This window comes from Ylistrum balloti, unplaced genomic scaffold (genome assembly GCF_031769215.1).
Source record: "Ylistrum balloti isolate Yb309-2 unplaced genomic scaffold, AGI_CSIRO_Ybal_v1 Utg369812, whole genome shotgun sequence".
Taxonomy (NCBI): domain Eukaryota; kingdom Metazoa; phylum Mollusca; class Bivalvia; order Pectinida; family Pectinidae; genus Ylistrum; species Ylistrum balloti.
In genome coordinates this window covers 1,130,081-1,147,035 of record NW_026781984.1, presented here as the reverse complement: position 1 = coordinate 1,147,035, position 16,955 = coordinate 1,130,081, and the positions used below count along the sequence as shown (strand labels likewise).

At 34.7% G+C, this 16,955-nt stretch overlaps 1 protein-coding gene across 2 annotated transcripts; it reads right to left on the bottom strand.

Annotated features, from left to right (window-relative positions):
- Window positions 1–1,001: 1,001 nt before the first annotated feature.
- On the bottom strand, window positions 1,002–14,439 carry LOC132544872 (vesicle transport protein GOT1B-like). 2 transcript variants are annotated; one of them, XM_060208525.1, is made up of 6 exons: window positions 14,391–14,439; window positions 9,346–9,437; window positions 7,325–7,503; window positions 4,100–4,181; window positions 1,606–1,638; window positions 1,002–1,176 (listed from the first exon to the last, which is right to left on the bottom strand). In XM_060208525.1, exons 1-6 carry the CDS (start codon window positions 14,398–14,400, stop codon window positions 1,159–1,161), a joined length of 414 nt encoding a protein of 137 aa, XP_060064508.1. In that variant the 5' UTR covers window positions 14,401–14,439; the 3' UTR covers window positions 1,002–1,158. The 2 variants fall into 2 exon arrangements, with proteins under 2 accessions (XP_060064508.1, XP_060064507.1); XM_060208524.1 differs by lacking the exon at window positions 14,391–14,439 and adding an exon at window positions 10,491–10,570.
- Window positions 14,440–16,955: the final 2,516 nt, after the last annotated feature.

Genomic DNA, 16,955 nt, shown 5'->3' with positions numbered 1-16,955 from the left:
GACACCAAACTCCATCAGATGTCTACAGCAAAGATTCAGGCAATTCGTACAACCAATTCACCATACACTAAAATAATAATAATTTTATCCCTTTATAAAATCATTTTAGTCTTTTAACTAGGTTTTCGCTGTGTGATAGTGACTTAATTTTGATGTGAGACACAACACCGTGTTAGATTTATCTACATATGAGATCTGGAGGTTCAGCATACCTCAATCGTTTGTCCCTAAGTCCAAAATCTCGAACTCAATTGACATTATAATATTGGGACGATTTCGTTTACCATCCGCGTTCATGTGAACATCTTGATAGTAGGCGGAGTTTGTTAGTAAGCGAACAAAATGCAGTTCTAGAAATTACAATATGTGTAATGTCAAATGACTGTCAAAAGTGAAAACGAGGAAGCGGACTCGAACTCGTTTTTTGGCACTATGTACAAAAGATCCGACATTCTAGAAATTAAATGCAATAAGCATGAATTCAAAGGGCATTAAGTGTTATTTCGGCATTTCACTTTCGCCTCGCGCACCACGTAACAGGCATGTATAACTGTGGCAAAGGAAACGACTACCAACAAGAGCAAGGCAAATGGATGTGTGATCCGTCTTTCCTTTCTCCAGATTCAATTCTGACCTTCATCACAAAACCCCAGAGAAACATCCATGCGTTCGGACCACAACACATTATGTGACCACTGGAGGAACTTGCAAAAAAACTTAACCTGTAAAAAAAAACTCCCCCAAAAAATCCCAAACATGTAAATATAGAGAACAAACGAAACTCAGAATCCATTTGTCATTATTAGTCCCTCACCCGCACATTCCGAGACAAAAATTAGGATAATGAAGTGTAGATCAGGGTTCATGAAGAACCCTGCACGAAAAAAACATGTCAAAACTTTGAAAAAAGTTATCTACCCTACAAGAACATTTATGTTAAAACTTGGGGAATATCATTCAAAATGTCCGCTGTGTGAAGCAATAAAAAAGTAAGATATCGGTGTTTTTGATATCCCTTTATTTTCAATAAATGGTTCAAAACAAAATCGTACATATTTGTGGCAGCATTGAAAGATGTGATGATGAAGCCACTTAATAAGAAGGGTGTATAGCCACTTTTGAAATGTCCCACTTTCAGCACTGGATTTTGTTGCTTCATCAAGCTGCCGAAGAACCCTTCGAAATATACCATAATTTAGGATTTCATGGAGTTATGTTTAATTTTCATAACATAAGGTATACACATCATTTGACAGAACCGATTGATTACAATGTTATACAGATTATGTCAAGCATGGAACAGATGCTGCCATTATCCACTACAAACTAATGCCTACCTGTCAGAACAAATGTTGGGGAGAGCATTCAACAAATAAATTTAACTTTGCTGGAGCGAGATACAATCTACATACCAAACTGTAAAATTCATAAAGGAAAATGGCGAAGCTTTGGTGCGTCTTTAGAAGCAGAAAGAAGATTAAGGCATTTTCATTATCAAAATGAGGTACGTCTTTCATGACCTTTCATACACAACATTCACACACACAAATCTGATTCAACAACACGTTCTGAAAATGATGAATGAGTCTCTAAAAGCTGTTATACCATCGAATTGGACTCTCCTAGTTTGTCTGCAATCTGAAAAAGAAAAAAAAAACAAAACAATGGACACTTCTTTGTCTACAATAATATAATGATACCATATTGCTTTGATGAATCACTACCTCCATTGAAATACTGTTAGTTAACTGGGTTCCACTAATAAACCATATAACCTGAAAAATTTGTCCTAATTCTCATTTTATTACAATCGTTCAATTTTGAAAAAAGCAAGTAAAAGAAACAAAAGAAAAATGGGCACAGGACCTAGGAACCACAAAAACTGCTAACTGATTACTGAGTCTCCATACCATTACACTTTCTGGAGATTTCATTTATTCTCTATATTGCAGAGGCCCAATCAGGACTATATTTGGAGTAAACATGATACATGTGATTACCAATAAATACATCAATAAATCAGTTGTCATGCAGATTAAAGCTTAAATAATTCCGATTTAACAGGCTAAACCTTGATCAAGCAGAGACCACAGATTTTATAACCACAGCAATTTTGTAAATAAATAACACAGCCAAAGTGCTGAAGATATTTGAATATGCTGTGAAATAAGAGCATAAAGGGTATGGCAAATCATTATAGAATAGCAAAACATAACTTCTATCATTGATAATACACTACCTTCCACCTTGATATTTACAAGGAAATGTGTTTTAAGTAATGGCAAGCATTTTTGAGTATATATCCAGCTCTTACCAACATAATTTCAAAATGAAATGTTCAGAAATTACTATATATGTAGAAGATTCACGCCACACAAAAGTCAATCATTCTTTATTTATTTTCTCCCTCTTGTTAAATGTCAAATTGGATATCAATCATAATATGTAAATGAGATCAAACTTACATGTATGCAATCAAGTGCTCTTAGGATACTTCATGTCATTAGAGTTGAATCAAATAAGTTGATTTTATTATTTAACATTGTTTTAAAATCAATACACTACAAAGCTTTGATTATCAATAGAACATCACTTACTTTTAAATCCATCCATTGTATGTATAGAAGTAAGATAGGGAAAAGATTGGATTCACTTTCACCCAAAGGAAGTATTAATATCAAGAAGTACTATTAAAGATTGATCAAAATTGAGAGAAAAAATGTAAAAAAAAAAAAAAAAAGACAGCTTAATAAAATCATATTCTGCATTTGATTGAGATATGTCTGCAAAAATCTATTAGTTTTTTTCAAATGAATTTTTAAAAAATGCACAAAAACATTATATAAATTATGTTTTTATGATTTTCACATGACAATTAAGCTTAATTAAAAATAGGTGTATCAATATTATTTTGACATATTTATCAAGGTCTTTTTAACATTTTTCAGACATATGCTGGATTCCAGTTTTTTTTTATCCCAACTTCCATCTCCTGTATTAAAATGCATAATGGGATGGACAGATTACAAAGGGTTCACATAACTTTTGCCCCAATGGGGCTCAGACCCACTTTTTATAGAAAATGAATTCCCTTCCCCAAGGGATGCTCCAGACCCAAACTGTTCCATTGTTCAAAACAAGTAGTGATTGTAGGATAATGATGGCAGACAGATGGTCAGACAACAGATGCTGCAGCATCCCTATCTATATCTCACTCGACCCTTGCCACCAGGTGAGTTTATAAGGCTTTACTATTGTGAGAAGTTTAAAGCATGCTGAAGAGTAATCTTTAGTCCATCTTGTCTGAGGGAGTGGTGAGCTTTTAGCTGCAGGGCATTGCCACCAGTCATGAATAACTGAGCTGATTTTGACCAAATTCTGTCAGAAGCATCCTTGAAAGAAGGGGGACCATATTTGCAGGAATATTGGTTCTTGACCTAAAAATGGCCTTAGAAGCAGGACCCAAAAAGAGAAATTTAGCATGATCTTTCTGCTTCTGTAATTAAATATAGGATTTTGCACAAATTTGGTCTAGAGCTTTCTTTGGAGAAGGGGAATCAATTTTGTATAAACAATAGGTCTCTGCCTCCTGCAGCTTGAATTTTGCCAAAGACTTAAGTTGTGAAATGTGAACTGTTTCACTGATACAAGTCAGAGAAAAGTTAATCTCGGGAAAATATTTCTATCCTGTTCTATTGTTTGTAGAATCTCTCAAAAAGAGACGATGAAAACAAAATGAAACACTTTGATATGCAACCTGATGGAGTAGTTAGGATATGTGTAAAGTTAAGTCAACATTGACCTGTAGAAGGAGTTTGAGCATCGGTCTGTAAAAATGGATCAGAATAAAAACCATTTGTGTAACTATTTAGAAGGTAGCACTGTAATCAAAAATTTATTGAAATTGACAAAGGAGTTTTGGAGGAATTGTCTTGACAAAAATTTCAGCTTTATTTCATTGAAAGAGCATAATTCTATGAAAAAATGGGAATGACAGTTAAGAGATCGTTAAGACCATGTTCAGCAACAGATAGAGAGACAGACTACTTATTTACATATATACAACATTGTGGGAGTATAAAATATTTAGCAAGCTTACCGATCGTATCCCTGGCAGACTGAGTAAACTTCCCAAGACTGGAACACGCCGTAAAAAATTTATAACAACTGGAAAAAATCCACTGGAAAAAAATAGCAAATTATTTTTAGAAAAAAGGTTTTGTTTCAAGAGCTTATATAACAGCGAGATAAAAAGAGGTCTATATTGGTCGCGTATTTCAAATATCATATAAAATATTTTTTATCATTGCACTCTATTTCCAAATCATGGAAGAGTGATTTTCAGGTACTTACATCAATAATGCACCACATGATGTTTCACGGCAGTTTGTTAATGATGAAAACAATGAAAATTTCAATAATGTAAGAGGCCCGAGGTCACCTGATTATAAAGACCTTCATATGATAGAGGCTCAATGGGCCTGTTTTGCTCACCTGTTCTGCAACTTACAAGGAAGACCTTGTCGGTTCATCAAGTCAATTTCTGCAAACAAACCCTATTCCTCAGACTAGCTACTACACGAATACCATAACCCAGGACCTATTGCTTGTTGACAGAAGAAATTTTAAGTTCTCAACACATTTAACCTCTGTGACCTAGAAAGGGGCATTAATTTGACCAAAATTGACAGCCTTTTATAAAACCATACCACAGGGTAAATATCAGTGCCCTGGGCCTTTTAATTAATGAGAAGTCATTTAAAGAATCAACACATTTGACCCCTGTGACCTCAAAAGTAGGCCATGGCCATTTATTTGAACAATCTTGGTAGCCCTTCACCACAGCATGCTAAAAGCAAAATATAATCACTCAAGGCCTTCTGTTTATTGAGAGAAGTTTGAAGATTTTAACACATTTGACCCCTGTGGCCTTGAAAGTGGGTCTAACCCGAGTCTTTTGGTTATTGAGAAAAAGCATTTTTAATATTTTGACACATCTGATCTTTGTGACCTTAAAAGTTAGTCCAAGGCATCAATTATTGTTGCCTTTTCCTCCAGCATGCTACATGCCCAATACCAACACCCTGGGCCTTTTTTTGATTGGGAAGAAATTTTCTGATTTTAACATATCTGACCCCTTGTGATCTTGAAAGTGAATCATGGTCAATCATATGAATAAACATGGTAGCTCTTAATCCCAAAAAATCACAGACCCAGTATCGGCACCCAGTACATTTTGGCTATTAAAAAGAAGTTGCTTTAACATCTTAACAAATCTGACCCCTACAACCTTGAAAGTACTTCAAGGTTAATCCTGTAAACAGACTAGATGGTCCTTGATCCCAGTATGCCACAGATCCAATATCAACACCCAAGACATTTTAGTTACTGAAGATGATGTTTAAAGATTTAAAATATTTGACCCCTGCTAATTTGAAAGTAGGTCAATGTCATTCATTCCGAGCAAGCTACAAGCTAAATATAAGCACCCTTGACCTTTAGAATATTGAGAAGAAAGATTTTGAATGGAAAGTCTCTGTGCTCAGGTCCCTTCAACACGGATGATTTAAAAATGTTACCAAATTACCTTGCCATACAATAGGTCCTCTTTGATTATACTGATGCATTTTGTAGGAATCTTTGGATTAGTTACAAAGATTTACAGTGAAATCAGCCATGTGTGAAATTCCAAGATTGCTTCATACAACAAAACAAATTCCTTATTTTTACTCAACACTTGATCAGTTGAATTTGCTTGATGTGCTCTATCAACATCTTTAGTACCTGAAAAATCATTATTTGGTTTTAAATTGTCTAGATTAACACAACGCTTCATCTGTCAAAACAAAGAAGGGTATCAGCATGCTCCAAGCTAGCAAAAAACCATGACAGGTAGCAAGACAGTTTGGGTATAACAAACTGACGGGATGTGCCTGCAACATCGTCCATGTAGCAGCATCTTTAGGATTGATTTTTTTTCTACATCCATAACAGCAAACTAAAAAGAACTAAGGTCAACGGGAAATCAGCCAGACCATCCTCGACACCTTTAGGCAATTCCCTCCCAAGTACTGCCTTCATCAAGGTCATCAACACCAACAATGGCTCTTACGGCATTGGAACAATGCTTTGCTCTCAAATCAGTCATGAATTTGTTTGATGTACAATGATGGGAGGCAGCAAGTATGGTGTGGTCAGAAGGAACGCATCAAACTGATTTATAGCCCAGTGTAACAAACTGGTTTGGGGTAGTGTGATGATCTGGGGTGGCATATCTGGTGGAAATCGAACCAGGCTACTCCTTGTTAATGGCCATTTCAATGCCACATCCAACACATGGTCACGTAACTAAGACGTTCTCACAGCAGAACGATGTCCAAGCTCTTGATTGGTCAGCAAAATACCCCAATCTGAACCCAGCAAAGCATATCTGGGATGTTCTTGGCTGACAAATGTGGCATCTGCCAAAACCGTCCTCCACCTTACTGGATCCATGCAGGCATTAAAATTTCACTCAAGAAAAAGCTCTATAATCTTCACCAGCAAAATCCAAGGTGTCAGCCATTTTGCTTTTCTGTTCAGCAGCAAAGTCAAACAGGCAAAACAAGGGACCAAGGGGACTAGACATATGAAATTTGGACAAGAATTATCCCTAAGCAACTCTTGTAGTCCAAATCAAGGGTGGGTGTCTGTTATCCAGTCAGTTTTACTCATCAGTCCCAAACTTTTATAGGGTGTGAGTGTGGGCAAAAGGGAACCTACTAACCAAAGTTTACTGCACACTTTTCCAGTAATAGCAATAACACACTACTGCTGTTAGAATCCACGATGGCTGCCTTTCAGATAAATTCTTTTCCCAACCAGTCTGGAAATCTGACAATGCTGAACTAAGGCCCAAGGAGAACATACATGATCAATACAGTACTTTTCAAAGTTAGTTGAAGGACAGATAGACACCAGACACTAGACTAGGGATGAAGGGTACTTTGAACTGATCAATATCTGATGATGGTGGGCTAGAATTTAGCTGACTGATGCCACACCATGCCATAAGATCACTTTGCTCTTCAGGCCAGATTACATAAAGATGGATTTTACGTAACTGATACAAAATCTAAATAGCGATATCCCCAATCAAGATTTTATTCTTTGGTGACATCAGAATTCATAAGATGCCATGAAGTAATGATGTCACTGTGGAAACCTGATTTTTGTAGGCTATACATGTGTTACAACATCTACATTACTGATAACAAAGAAATATCTCGTATATTGACCAGCTATTATTAACTCTTCATATTAGTTCAATTCAACACTGACTTACCTGAATAAGAGAAAGAATCCATACATTTCAACACACATCCCTATCACTGGCCATCCAATCAGCACTACCATTATTCCACCAATGAAAAACCCTGTTGCTTTTAGTTTATGTTTTTGAAAGAAAAATTTCACAGTCCTTTCCAACCCAATCACAAATGCTAGTCCACAAATGAAGAGAATCTGAAATACAAAAACAGAGAAAGAATTCTAAAAATAAATGGCCATTTAGAAATAAAGAAAATATGTTGTTACATTTAAATAATGCAAACTAGAACTGTCGCAACGGTTTTGGAACACCTTATATGTCAAGTTATAGGCTGTAATAAGCTGTAGCATTTGATCAAGTTTCAGTGAAAAGTGAAAGATAACAACTTTACATCATGGGTATGTAGTTTGAGAAACATTGCTTCTGTACTTTATTAGATCTACTTGACAGAATATTCCAAGGCATAACTCTAACAAATGTTGTCTAAAACTACATGAAATGTGAAAGGACACAACTTCATATAATAAGGATGTCGTAAGCTAAGTTTGAGAAATATTGCTTTGGCACTTTGTCAGATGCACTTGACACAATTTCCAGGACGTTTGGACAGCCAGACAGTCAGATTAGTCAGAAGTGATTCCAATATATCCCCCCTCCCTCCACCCACCCCCACTCCCGAACTTTGTTGCTGGGTAGTATAAAAATAAAATAGAAAGACAAAACAGGAAGAAAAAAAATAAAACAAATAACCTTTATCAAGGTCATTCATTTGATGACTCTTAGTAGCCCTGTTCATCCCAACATGCCATTGGCCTAATAATATCATCCCTGACCTCTTAGTTATTGAGAAGAAATCTCATCACATGTAGATACTATCTAAATTGATCTGTTTCCATAATTCATGAATCTACTGATTGTAAATATTAATAGTTTTATCATCCAGTCTCTAGGAAAGATGACGAACCCTTGTAAATGTATACAACACATACCAACAAATGACTACAAATTCAGTCAATTTAACCAATGCACACCTGTCGCTTCTTTCTTTACAAATGGAGATACACTTTAATAATTGGAACAAATCAGGACAAAAGTCTATACAGTACTCATGAGCATCAACAATAGAATAGACGTTCTCATAACATAACCAGAAGATTAGAGTGTGACGTTACGATGACTGCACAGTCACCTTGATCAGACAAAACACCACTGTGGAGTGTTCTAGCACTGACGTAGGAAGTGTTGGAGATGGTAAGGAATGACCAATTTTTTTGTCTGTATCAGAATCCTACATACACTTCAGTCGAAAATGGTGTGATGAAATGGTCAACAGATTATAAATAAAAAAATACACAAGATGGTAAAAGTGTACATTTTCAGTCTCAGATCAATAAATCTACACCTTCTGGTCATTTCCCCAATCCCATCAGTGACAGGGAAAATTACAAACTAGTGGACAAGGAAAACAATCTTTTCAGATCTGTCTGAAAACTAAACAATGCAAATCTTGGGACCATCTGATGATGGTGGGCTGGAAAGCATAAATTCTTAAATCAGTTGTGTGATATATGCTGTAAATGTGAGATTTTTTTCATTTTCACAAAAAATCTAATAAATACCATTAAAAGAATTTTCTGCATTTGTGATTAACAACCACAATCACACAAGGTCCAATAATTACAAATAACTATAGTTTCATATAATGATCTCCATATATCTATCTACATGTTATTGTCAGGGAACAGCCATGTGCCAAAGTGCAGGAAACTTTTCTGGGCAAGAAACTTTTTCATAGTAATACTGGACAGACAAGACACACAACAAACAATGTGGAACAACATTATGCACATGTGACTGCTTATGTGTGTTCAGTTATCAGTAGATTTGCTTCATATAAATTAACAACACAAATATATGAAATATGTTCTTATAATTTCAAAAACAATTTAGATGCAATTCAATTATTTTACTTATATTTATAATTCACTTGATATATATTGTAGCACATATGTAAAAGATTCTGATCATAAACTTACATTTCCAATCGCCAGCAAACCTTTATCGAAGAAAAATAAGACACCAAGGAACAGGAACGCCACTCCAAATCCTGTTAGTCCAACACCTATCTCTGTAGTGAATGGAAGAAAAAAATAATGATTAATGCAGGCCTCTTATGCAATCACTTTTTATCATCCGGAATTTTCAAAATAAAAGTACTTTCTTACAATTCTTGTTTTAAAACTACATAGGTTGTTTGTTAAAAGCCTATAAAGTGGGTAAGTGTGCTTTATCATCACCATCAATGTACTGCAACCATAAGGCCTGTAACTGACAACAAAGTAAACGTAGTATGTAACAAAGATGAAAGCAATCAACTATCCAAAAAGACCTGATGCATGATGGTCCACGACTCTTTAGAAAACACTGTATTTTATTGTGATTACACCTATAAAAGTTTCTGGTTGTATTTTTTTTCTAGGTGATTTAAATGACCATCAGTGTCTGAATGAACCAACCATACATGTACCCAAAATGTACTTGTTATGAATGACATATACCCGACTTGAGAGTTGATTTTGCATAATTTACATAAAACATGAAACAGGCTGGCAGACAGGCCAGGTTACTTCTTCATCACTGTGATTGCAGTGATTCAGAAAAAGATCAACATTTGTATCTCAAACCCAGAGTACAAACAGTGAGAGTTTTAAAAAATATCTTTGGTATCTTTGTGAAATATCATAAAAATATCATGATATCAGGTGATTAGTCAACTTCAGCGTTTCATTATGTGACAAACATTCTGTTTGATTTATTCTCTATTTCAGTAAATTTAAAGCTGTTGTCTTCAAGGCTTTGCCTTTTTCATATTAAATGTACTGTATCAATCATCATAAAAATAGTAGATAGATTATTTATATAATCTAACTGATAGAACGTAAGACTTTTGTGATCATATTAAGAGAAATCAATTAAGCATTTCCTTACGGACACGTAATGCATTGAAGGTCTACTGTATATATTGTAAACAGTCCTGTACTAATACATACTAATTAACAAGAAACGAGTTCCTGCAGGCATACTAGATAGAAAAGCTTCGTAAAATTGTCATTCTTCTAACAATACAAGATGCTAATAGGTGCTTATGTGATGGACAGCGTCCCAAAGTACAGAGCCTTACTTTGAAAATCTGTTATTTGCATCATTTTGACAGTTGTGTAGACCGATTTCCCTTCGCCACGATGTCGCTTGCGTGAACTAAACTTGCTCTCACTAAAGAGAAGAGTTACTTACTAAGGCCAGTAACTACTCTGTCCCGTACGTATACAATCCCTACTATTACCGTATATGAAAAAAATAAACCATGTATTTTATCGTTTATTTCGGAATTATAAGGCGGAGAGTAAACATTGTTTGCTTAAGAATTGAAACGAAACCAGTTGTACTTTATTTTCATATTTTGTATTTTTCATTTTTATGCATATGAGTGTGGTAAGACGATTTACAGGATCGAGCAGAAATGTAAATCGCTAACAAGATCGCACAAAATCAGTAATCATGACGGAATCGTACCATTTTAATGAATTTATGAGTTAATTTTGCATGTATATCGCCTTTTGAAACATTGTGAACTATTTTTAACGAAAGAAAATGAACAAATCCTAACTAGAAAATATCAAACCGAAAGACGAGTAAACGATCGGACAGAATCGGGCGGGTTATATGCAGAATTTGGAATCGGGACACAATGGTGTTTTTGGTGTATTTATGTTGTTTTTAAATGAACATACGTAAAACAATATAATTCCATTTTAATCTCAAACTGCAAAAATATTTTTTCATATATTGTATTGGGTTGAGCAAGACCGGCAGACGGTTTACTGGTGCACTCATATACAATGTATTCTTGGTAGGTTTAACTCATTTATAAAGAGTCACACTTGAAGAAGAATTATGTAGGAATTGTAACTTAATATCTAAAAATGTTTTTCTTCATCTAAAGTGCAGGATCAGGCGGGCTATGTGTAAAAATTGGGGCATTATGAAGTTTTGGTTTTTTAAATTTTGTTTGACCACATTTTTAAGTCCGTGTACATGTTTATGTGGGAATGGCGATGTCCATGCCAGATGATCAGGGTTTTTAAAAAGTATTCAGTGACCGTAATGATTTCAATTAACTATATCATGTATTCCTACAATGAAGGGTTGTTTGAAAGAAGACTCTGTAAGACAATGTCTAAATAAGAAGTAATATGATAATATATAATATAATAATGCATATTTAATATTGAGAAAATCGATGCAGGCTACAGGTATACATTTGATCTAATCCTACTGTATATATATATGTCGTTTTGATTTATTGATTTTTTCATTGATTTTCTTATTTATTATTCTATATCTACACATGTATGTGGAATTTTCTATCACTTCACTATCCAATATCTTTGATCGATGTAGATGGAAAATTTAAGTTATGAAATCGCCATATGTTACATAGTTTTTAATTAATTTCATTCATTCATTCATTCATTCATTCATTCATTCATTCATTCTTAAACTTCTTTTCCACACAATGTGAATAAATGTAATTTTATTGAACGAATAATTGCATATCATGAATGTTATACAATCCCAAAAATAATTTATAAAATAATGATAGCAATTATTTAAAACAGAAAACAGAGTGTCCGTGGTAGCAGGAACCACGATCCCCGAGACCTGGGCAATATAATGGTATTGGCTGTTCTTATAACACCAATGCGTCATTGTAGCTGATGGCTTTCAAATTACACACAATATGTAGAACAAAATGTTTCTGTTATATTGATAGCATTGCTTAGATATTACATATAAAAAAACAAACAAACAAAAAACATGTCGATGCTGTGATTCGGCGCTCGATGCAGCAGCCAAGCTCTGTAAGTTACACTGTGTATAGAAATGATATAATAATGCTGATTATGATATCATAATATAATGATTCTAGAAGGAGATCCATTTAAAAAGAATATATATAACCGAAATTACAATCTCGAATCTGATGCTTGGCTGGTGGCCTCTTGGAAGGGAAGTAACTCCTTAAGGCATACACATGCATAGCTTCAGTAGACGTATCATTTGTATATACGTATAAAAAAAATTAAGATAAGAAACAAATCTAGTTCATTGTATGTGATTTATTCTGTACAGAGTAATGAAAATTAAAAGTGATTTTTCAACATGGCTAATTCAATAACAACAATACAGGATTAGTATATGTTGAAACACAGCAATGGTGACAGCATTAACTATACGTATACCTGGTTTTTATCAATCAAAAAAGTGTTCATGTCTACATATTAGTATAATTAACCAATATCCGAGTGAAAATTATGTAGTTTAATTATCACAGCAATGTTTACCAAATTATGATATCGCGAAGCATAAACTGTACCCGCTCTATTCTACCATTGTACGAGTTTTAAGCAGAAAGAAAACTTTCGAAAGCTAAGAACAAAGAAAACGGCGGAGAAACTTTCTGATGAAAACTGGTCAAGCATACAAGAACTGTATTTACAATCAATGAAAACTACAGGTATAGAGTCTGACGTTATATTTCAACAACAAACTCATTTCTTTTTAAAGAAATGCTGAAAGATAAGTCTACAACCTCTTTAACTCTGAAAGGGAAACTATTGTACATTTATTTTGGAAATTTGATCAATTTCAAAATCTAATTCAAAGTTTAGATGTTTTGTCGAAGGCTTTATTCATATATTTTTCATTAAACAAAACGTCTTTGTTTAGTAAACCAAGTAACAACATTTCAATATATATAAAGTTGACTTTATTTCACAGGTTTGCCGGCCGCTATTCATGGCCTTTCGACCTTTCGACCTTTCAGTAGACGGGATAAAGTTGACAGTCAGGTTATGCTGTATATAAAACAGTGCCTGTACACAACATACACGAGTTACTGAATATTAATTCATTAATGTAGATGTTCCATCCCTGTTCATTAGAAAGCCAAACTCAATAGTGGTAAATGGGGGATGCTTACTGATAAATGTGTGTACGAATGGAAAAAAATCGGTAAACAAAAAGCACAGAGTAATGCATTCTGTTTATGTAAATAGTTACATATTTTACCTACATTAGACAATGGTAAGTATAACTAAGTATAACATAGTTTATAAAGTTGTAATTTGCCATTACACCAGTATCCAGCCCTCAGTGATATTGTCGTCGTGCATTTGTGTACTTTTTTTTTTCAAAGACCCCCCACCCCCATTCTTACAAAGCAAAGTCCCTTTCAATTTTGTAGTCCACATTTTGTATACTCGTTCCGCATATCGCTTTCTTAACTTTATTTATTTCAACCTATGCTAATCACTCTTATAACAAACGCGCGAGGGGTCTTACTGTTTTGGGAAAACACAGCAAAACACATGCCCGTTTAGGGAATCGAACCCTGGACGGCTAGGACGAGAGGTTATGGCATTCCAAATTGATAATTTTTAAGGTGTATTTCGCCCAAGTTAGGGTTTCATAAGATGATTCGTAAGAACATTCTACAACAACATCTACTTATATTCTTATGGAAATCGCACGAAATCGATTTCCCCCAAATATCAACTTTCGATATTTAATTTAGGAAATTCCATTTCAGTCCAGCTAGATATGTTAGCAAATATTCACGCTGCCCGTATGACGTCACAACAGGATAAACAGTTGGAGAGAGAATTCATGACGCGAGGATATAATCACAAACTGATATCTGGTCTATAAATAGTAAGAGAGATTTCCATGACGCGAGGTTTTTTTATAACCTTGTGATAATCTAGATTGAAATGAACTTGTTTTTACTAATGATATGAACGTTGTAAATGAAAATCGATAATTGTATAATGTATGCTTTAAATAATTGCTATATTTTAATATGACGAGGTACAAGTGACTGTGTGCACACTTGCCCGGATGTAACTGTAGCTACCATTCTGATATTTACCATAGCTAAACTACTTATGTAATACAAGAACCTGATATGAAGTACAAATGATTGTGAGAAGAAATGAATGCATGTTACACAACTACCTACTGATAAACATCTACATCTGGTATGTCTTAACTTCATGGTGCTCTATAGGAAACACAGAAAACATCTGATGACGTCACGACATCGGAATCAACAGGTTTGACGAATAGAATGGATAACTTTCCCTAGTACAACTACCACTTTTCGCCGTTTGGAGGCTCTCTAAGTCGGGATATCGACACAATTAAAGTCTGCGTGTCGACATAATCAAAGTCTAGGTGTCGACACAATCAAAGTCTTGGTGTCGACACAATCAGAGCCTGTGTGTTGACATAATCAAAGCCTGCGTGTTGACATAATCAAAGCCTGTATGTTGATATAAACAAAAGTTTAGTGTCAACACAAATTAAGTCTGGATGTCGACATAATCAAAGCCCGAGTGTCGACATGATTAAAGGATGTGTGTCGATATAATCAGATTGGGTATTGACATGTCCAAAGTTTGGATGCCGACATAATCAAAGTCTGGAACAACACGGTCTTTTCTGCCACTCTGTATTACACTATACACAGTACTAGTAGGTATAGGATATATACTTTGTACTACAATATACACAGTACTAGTTGTACTACAATATACACAGTACTAGTTGTACTACAATATACACAGTACTAGTTGTACTACAATATACACAGTACTAGTTGTACTACAATATACACTTTGTACTACAATATACAATACTATATATACAATATACACAGTACTAGTACTACAATATACACAGTACTAGTTGTACTACAATATACACAGTACTAGTTGTACTACAATATACACAGTACTAGTTGTACTACAATATACACAGTACTAGTATACTTTGTACAATATATATATACTTACAATATACACAGTGTACTACAATATACACAGTACTAGTTGTATACACAGTACTACAATATACACAGTACTAGTTGTACTACAATATACACAGTACTAGTTGTACTACAATATACACAGTACTAGTTGTACTACAATATACACAGTACTAGTTGTACTACAATATACACAGTACTAGTTGTACTACAATATACACAGTACTACAATATACACAGTACTAGTTGTACTACAATATACACAGTACTAGTAGGTATATGATATATACTTTGTACTACAATATACACAGTACTAGTACTACAATATACACAGTACTAGTTGTACTACAATATACACAGTACTAGTTGTACTACAATATACACAGTACTAGTAGGTAAATTATATATACTTTGTACTACAATATACACAGTACTAGTTGTACTACAATATACACAGTACTAGTACTACAATATACACAGTACTAGTAGGTATGGTATAGATTCTGTTTAGACCTAAAGCCTCACAAATGTAGATGTTTCTGATTGTATTACATGTAACTCAAATTATCTATAGGCAGCATGACCAGATGAGCTTTGAGATATTAATATGTTTCGTACTTCAGGTTTGAATTAATAAATTCATGTGATTCTGCCTTCCTAATGGTGTAAGAATATGCGTATATACGTATAAGGATTGAGGAATATTTTGCATATTTCTGTTCATGTTATAACAATTGATATATCACATCACCTAGATCAGGTGTGCAATCCGAACCCAACCCCCAACCCCCACACCACCACCACCCTCCATCCCCCTCAACCCCCAACCAACCTCCCCACCCCACCCCCAGTTGATTATACCTGAGACAGTGCCTTTCATTCCGCGCATTTTCGACGAACGACGGGACATTCTCTTTATAAATACATGTAAAGATTGCGGGTTGATAAATGACGTCATCGGCATTGTCTCTATGCCAGCTGTCTACAAAATATTCAGATAAAACTGTTCGGTATCCACTCTATCCTGTATGTTACTCTTCTTCATATCTTACTTAGCATCTCTCTTTAAAAAAACTAATCACACTTCTGCATTTGTTGGCAACACTTCGTAACCAATGTTAACAACGTATCACCGTCCAGAAGTGTTCGTCCGTCCTGAAACAATATCGCAATATCTAGAAGAGGCACTTGACGCACCCATCTCAAATTTCACACGTTTGTTTCATTTGGTCGGAAGTTGTGCATTGTCCATTCTGAGTGTGATCGCAGAAAGAACATTTCAGATGGACCATTCTCAAATTTCATATGTAGGTTTACGTTGATCCCCAGTGGTCCATAGTCATTTTTAGAGTGATTAAAAAACAATATGGCTTACCGGCATCCGTCTTGATTTTTTACAATCAGTTTGTATTCGATATTTCCGGAGAAAGTACTAAATTGATAATTGTCAACCTATTTATTTATGTTTCTCTCAATACATTGACAATTTTTAGATTCATCAGAAAAGCAAGAATCACTGACAGGTGGCCATCTTGGATTTTGACAATGAAAGCTTGTTGTTGCTATTTCTGGAGAATTACTGAATGGCTCTTTCTTACATTCCCATATGTAGGTTCCTCTTGGTCCCTGGCTCTTTTGATTTGGAATCTGATGATTGTAATAAAACGGCTAACAGGCGCCCTGTTATGGATTTTGACAACGAAATGTTGCTATACTTTTTATTGTGAAGTATTGACTGGAAATTTCTTAAATTACCAT

Bases quoted from the DNA above. Each gene is read 5' to 3' on its own strand.
- LOC132544872 (XM_060208524.1), bottom strand. From the start codon at position 10,515: ATGATGCAAATAACAGATTTTCAAA. The intron at 9,438-10,490 runs GTAAGGCTCTGT...CATTCACTACAG, and splicing joins GCAAATAACAGATTTTCAAA to AGATAGGTGTTGGACTAACA. The intron at 1,639-4,099 runs GTAAGCTTGCTA...TTTCTTTTTCAG, and splicing joins GTCTGCCAGGGATACGATCG to ATTGCAGACAAACTAGGAGA.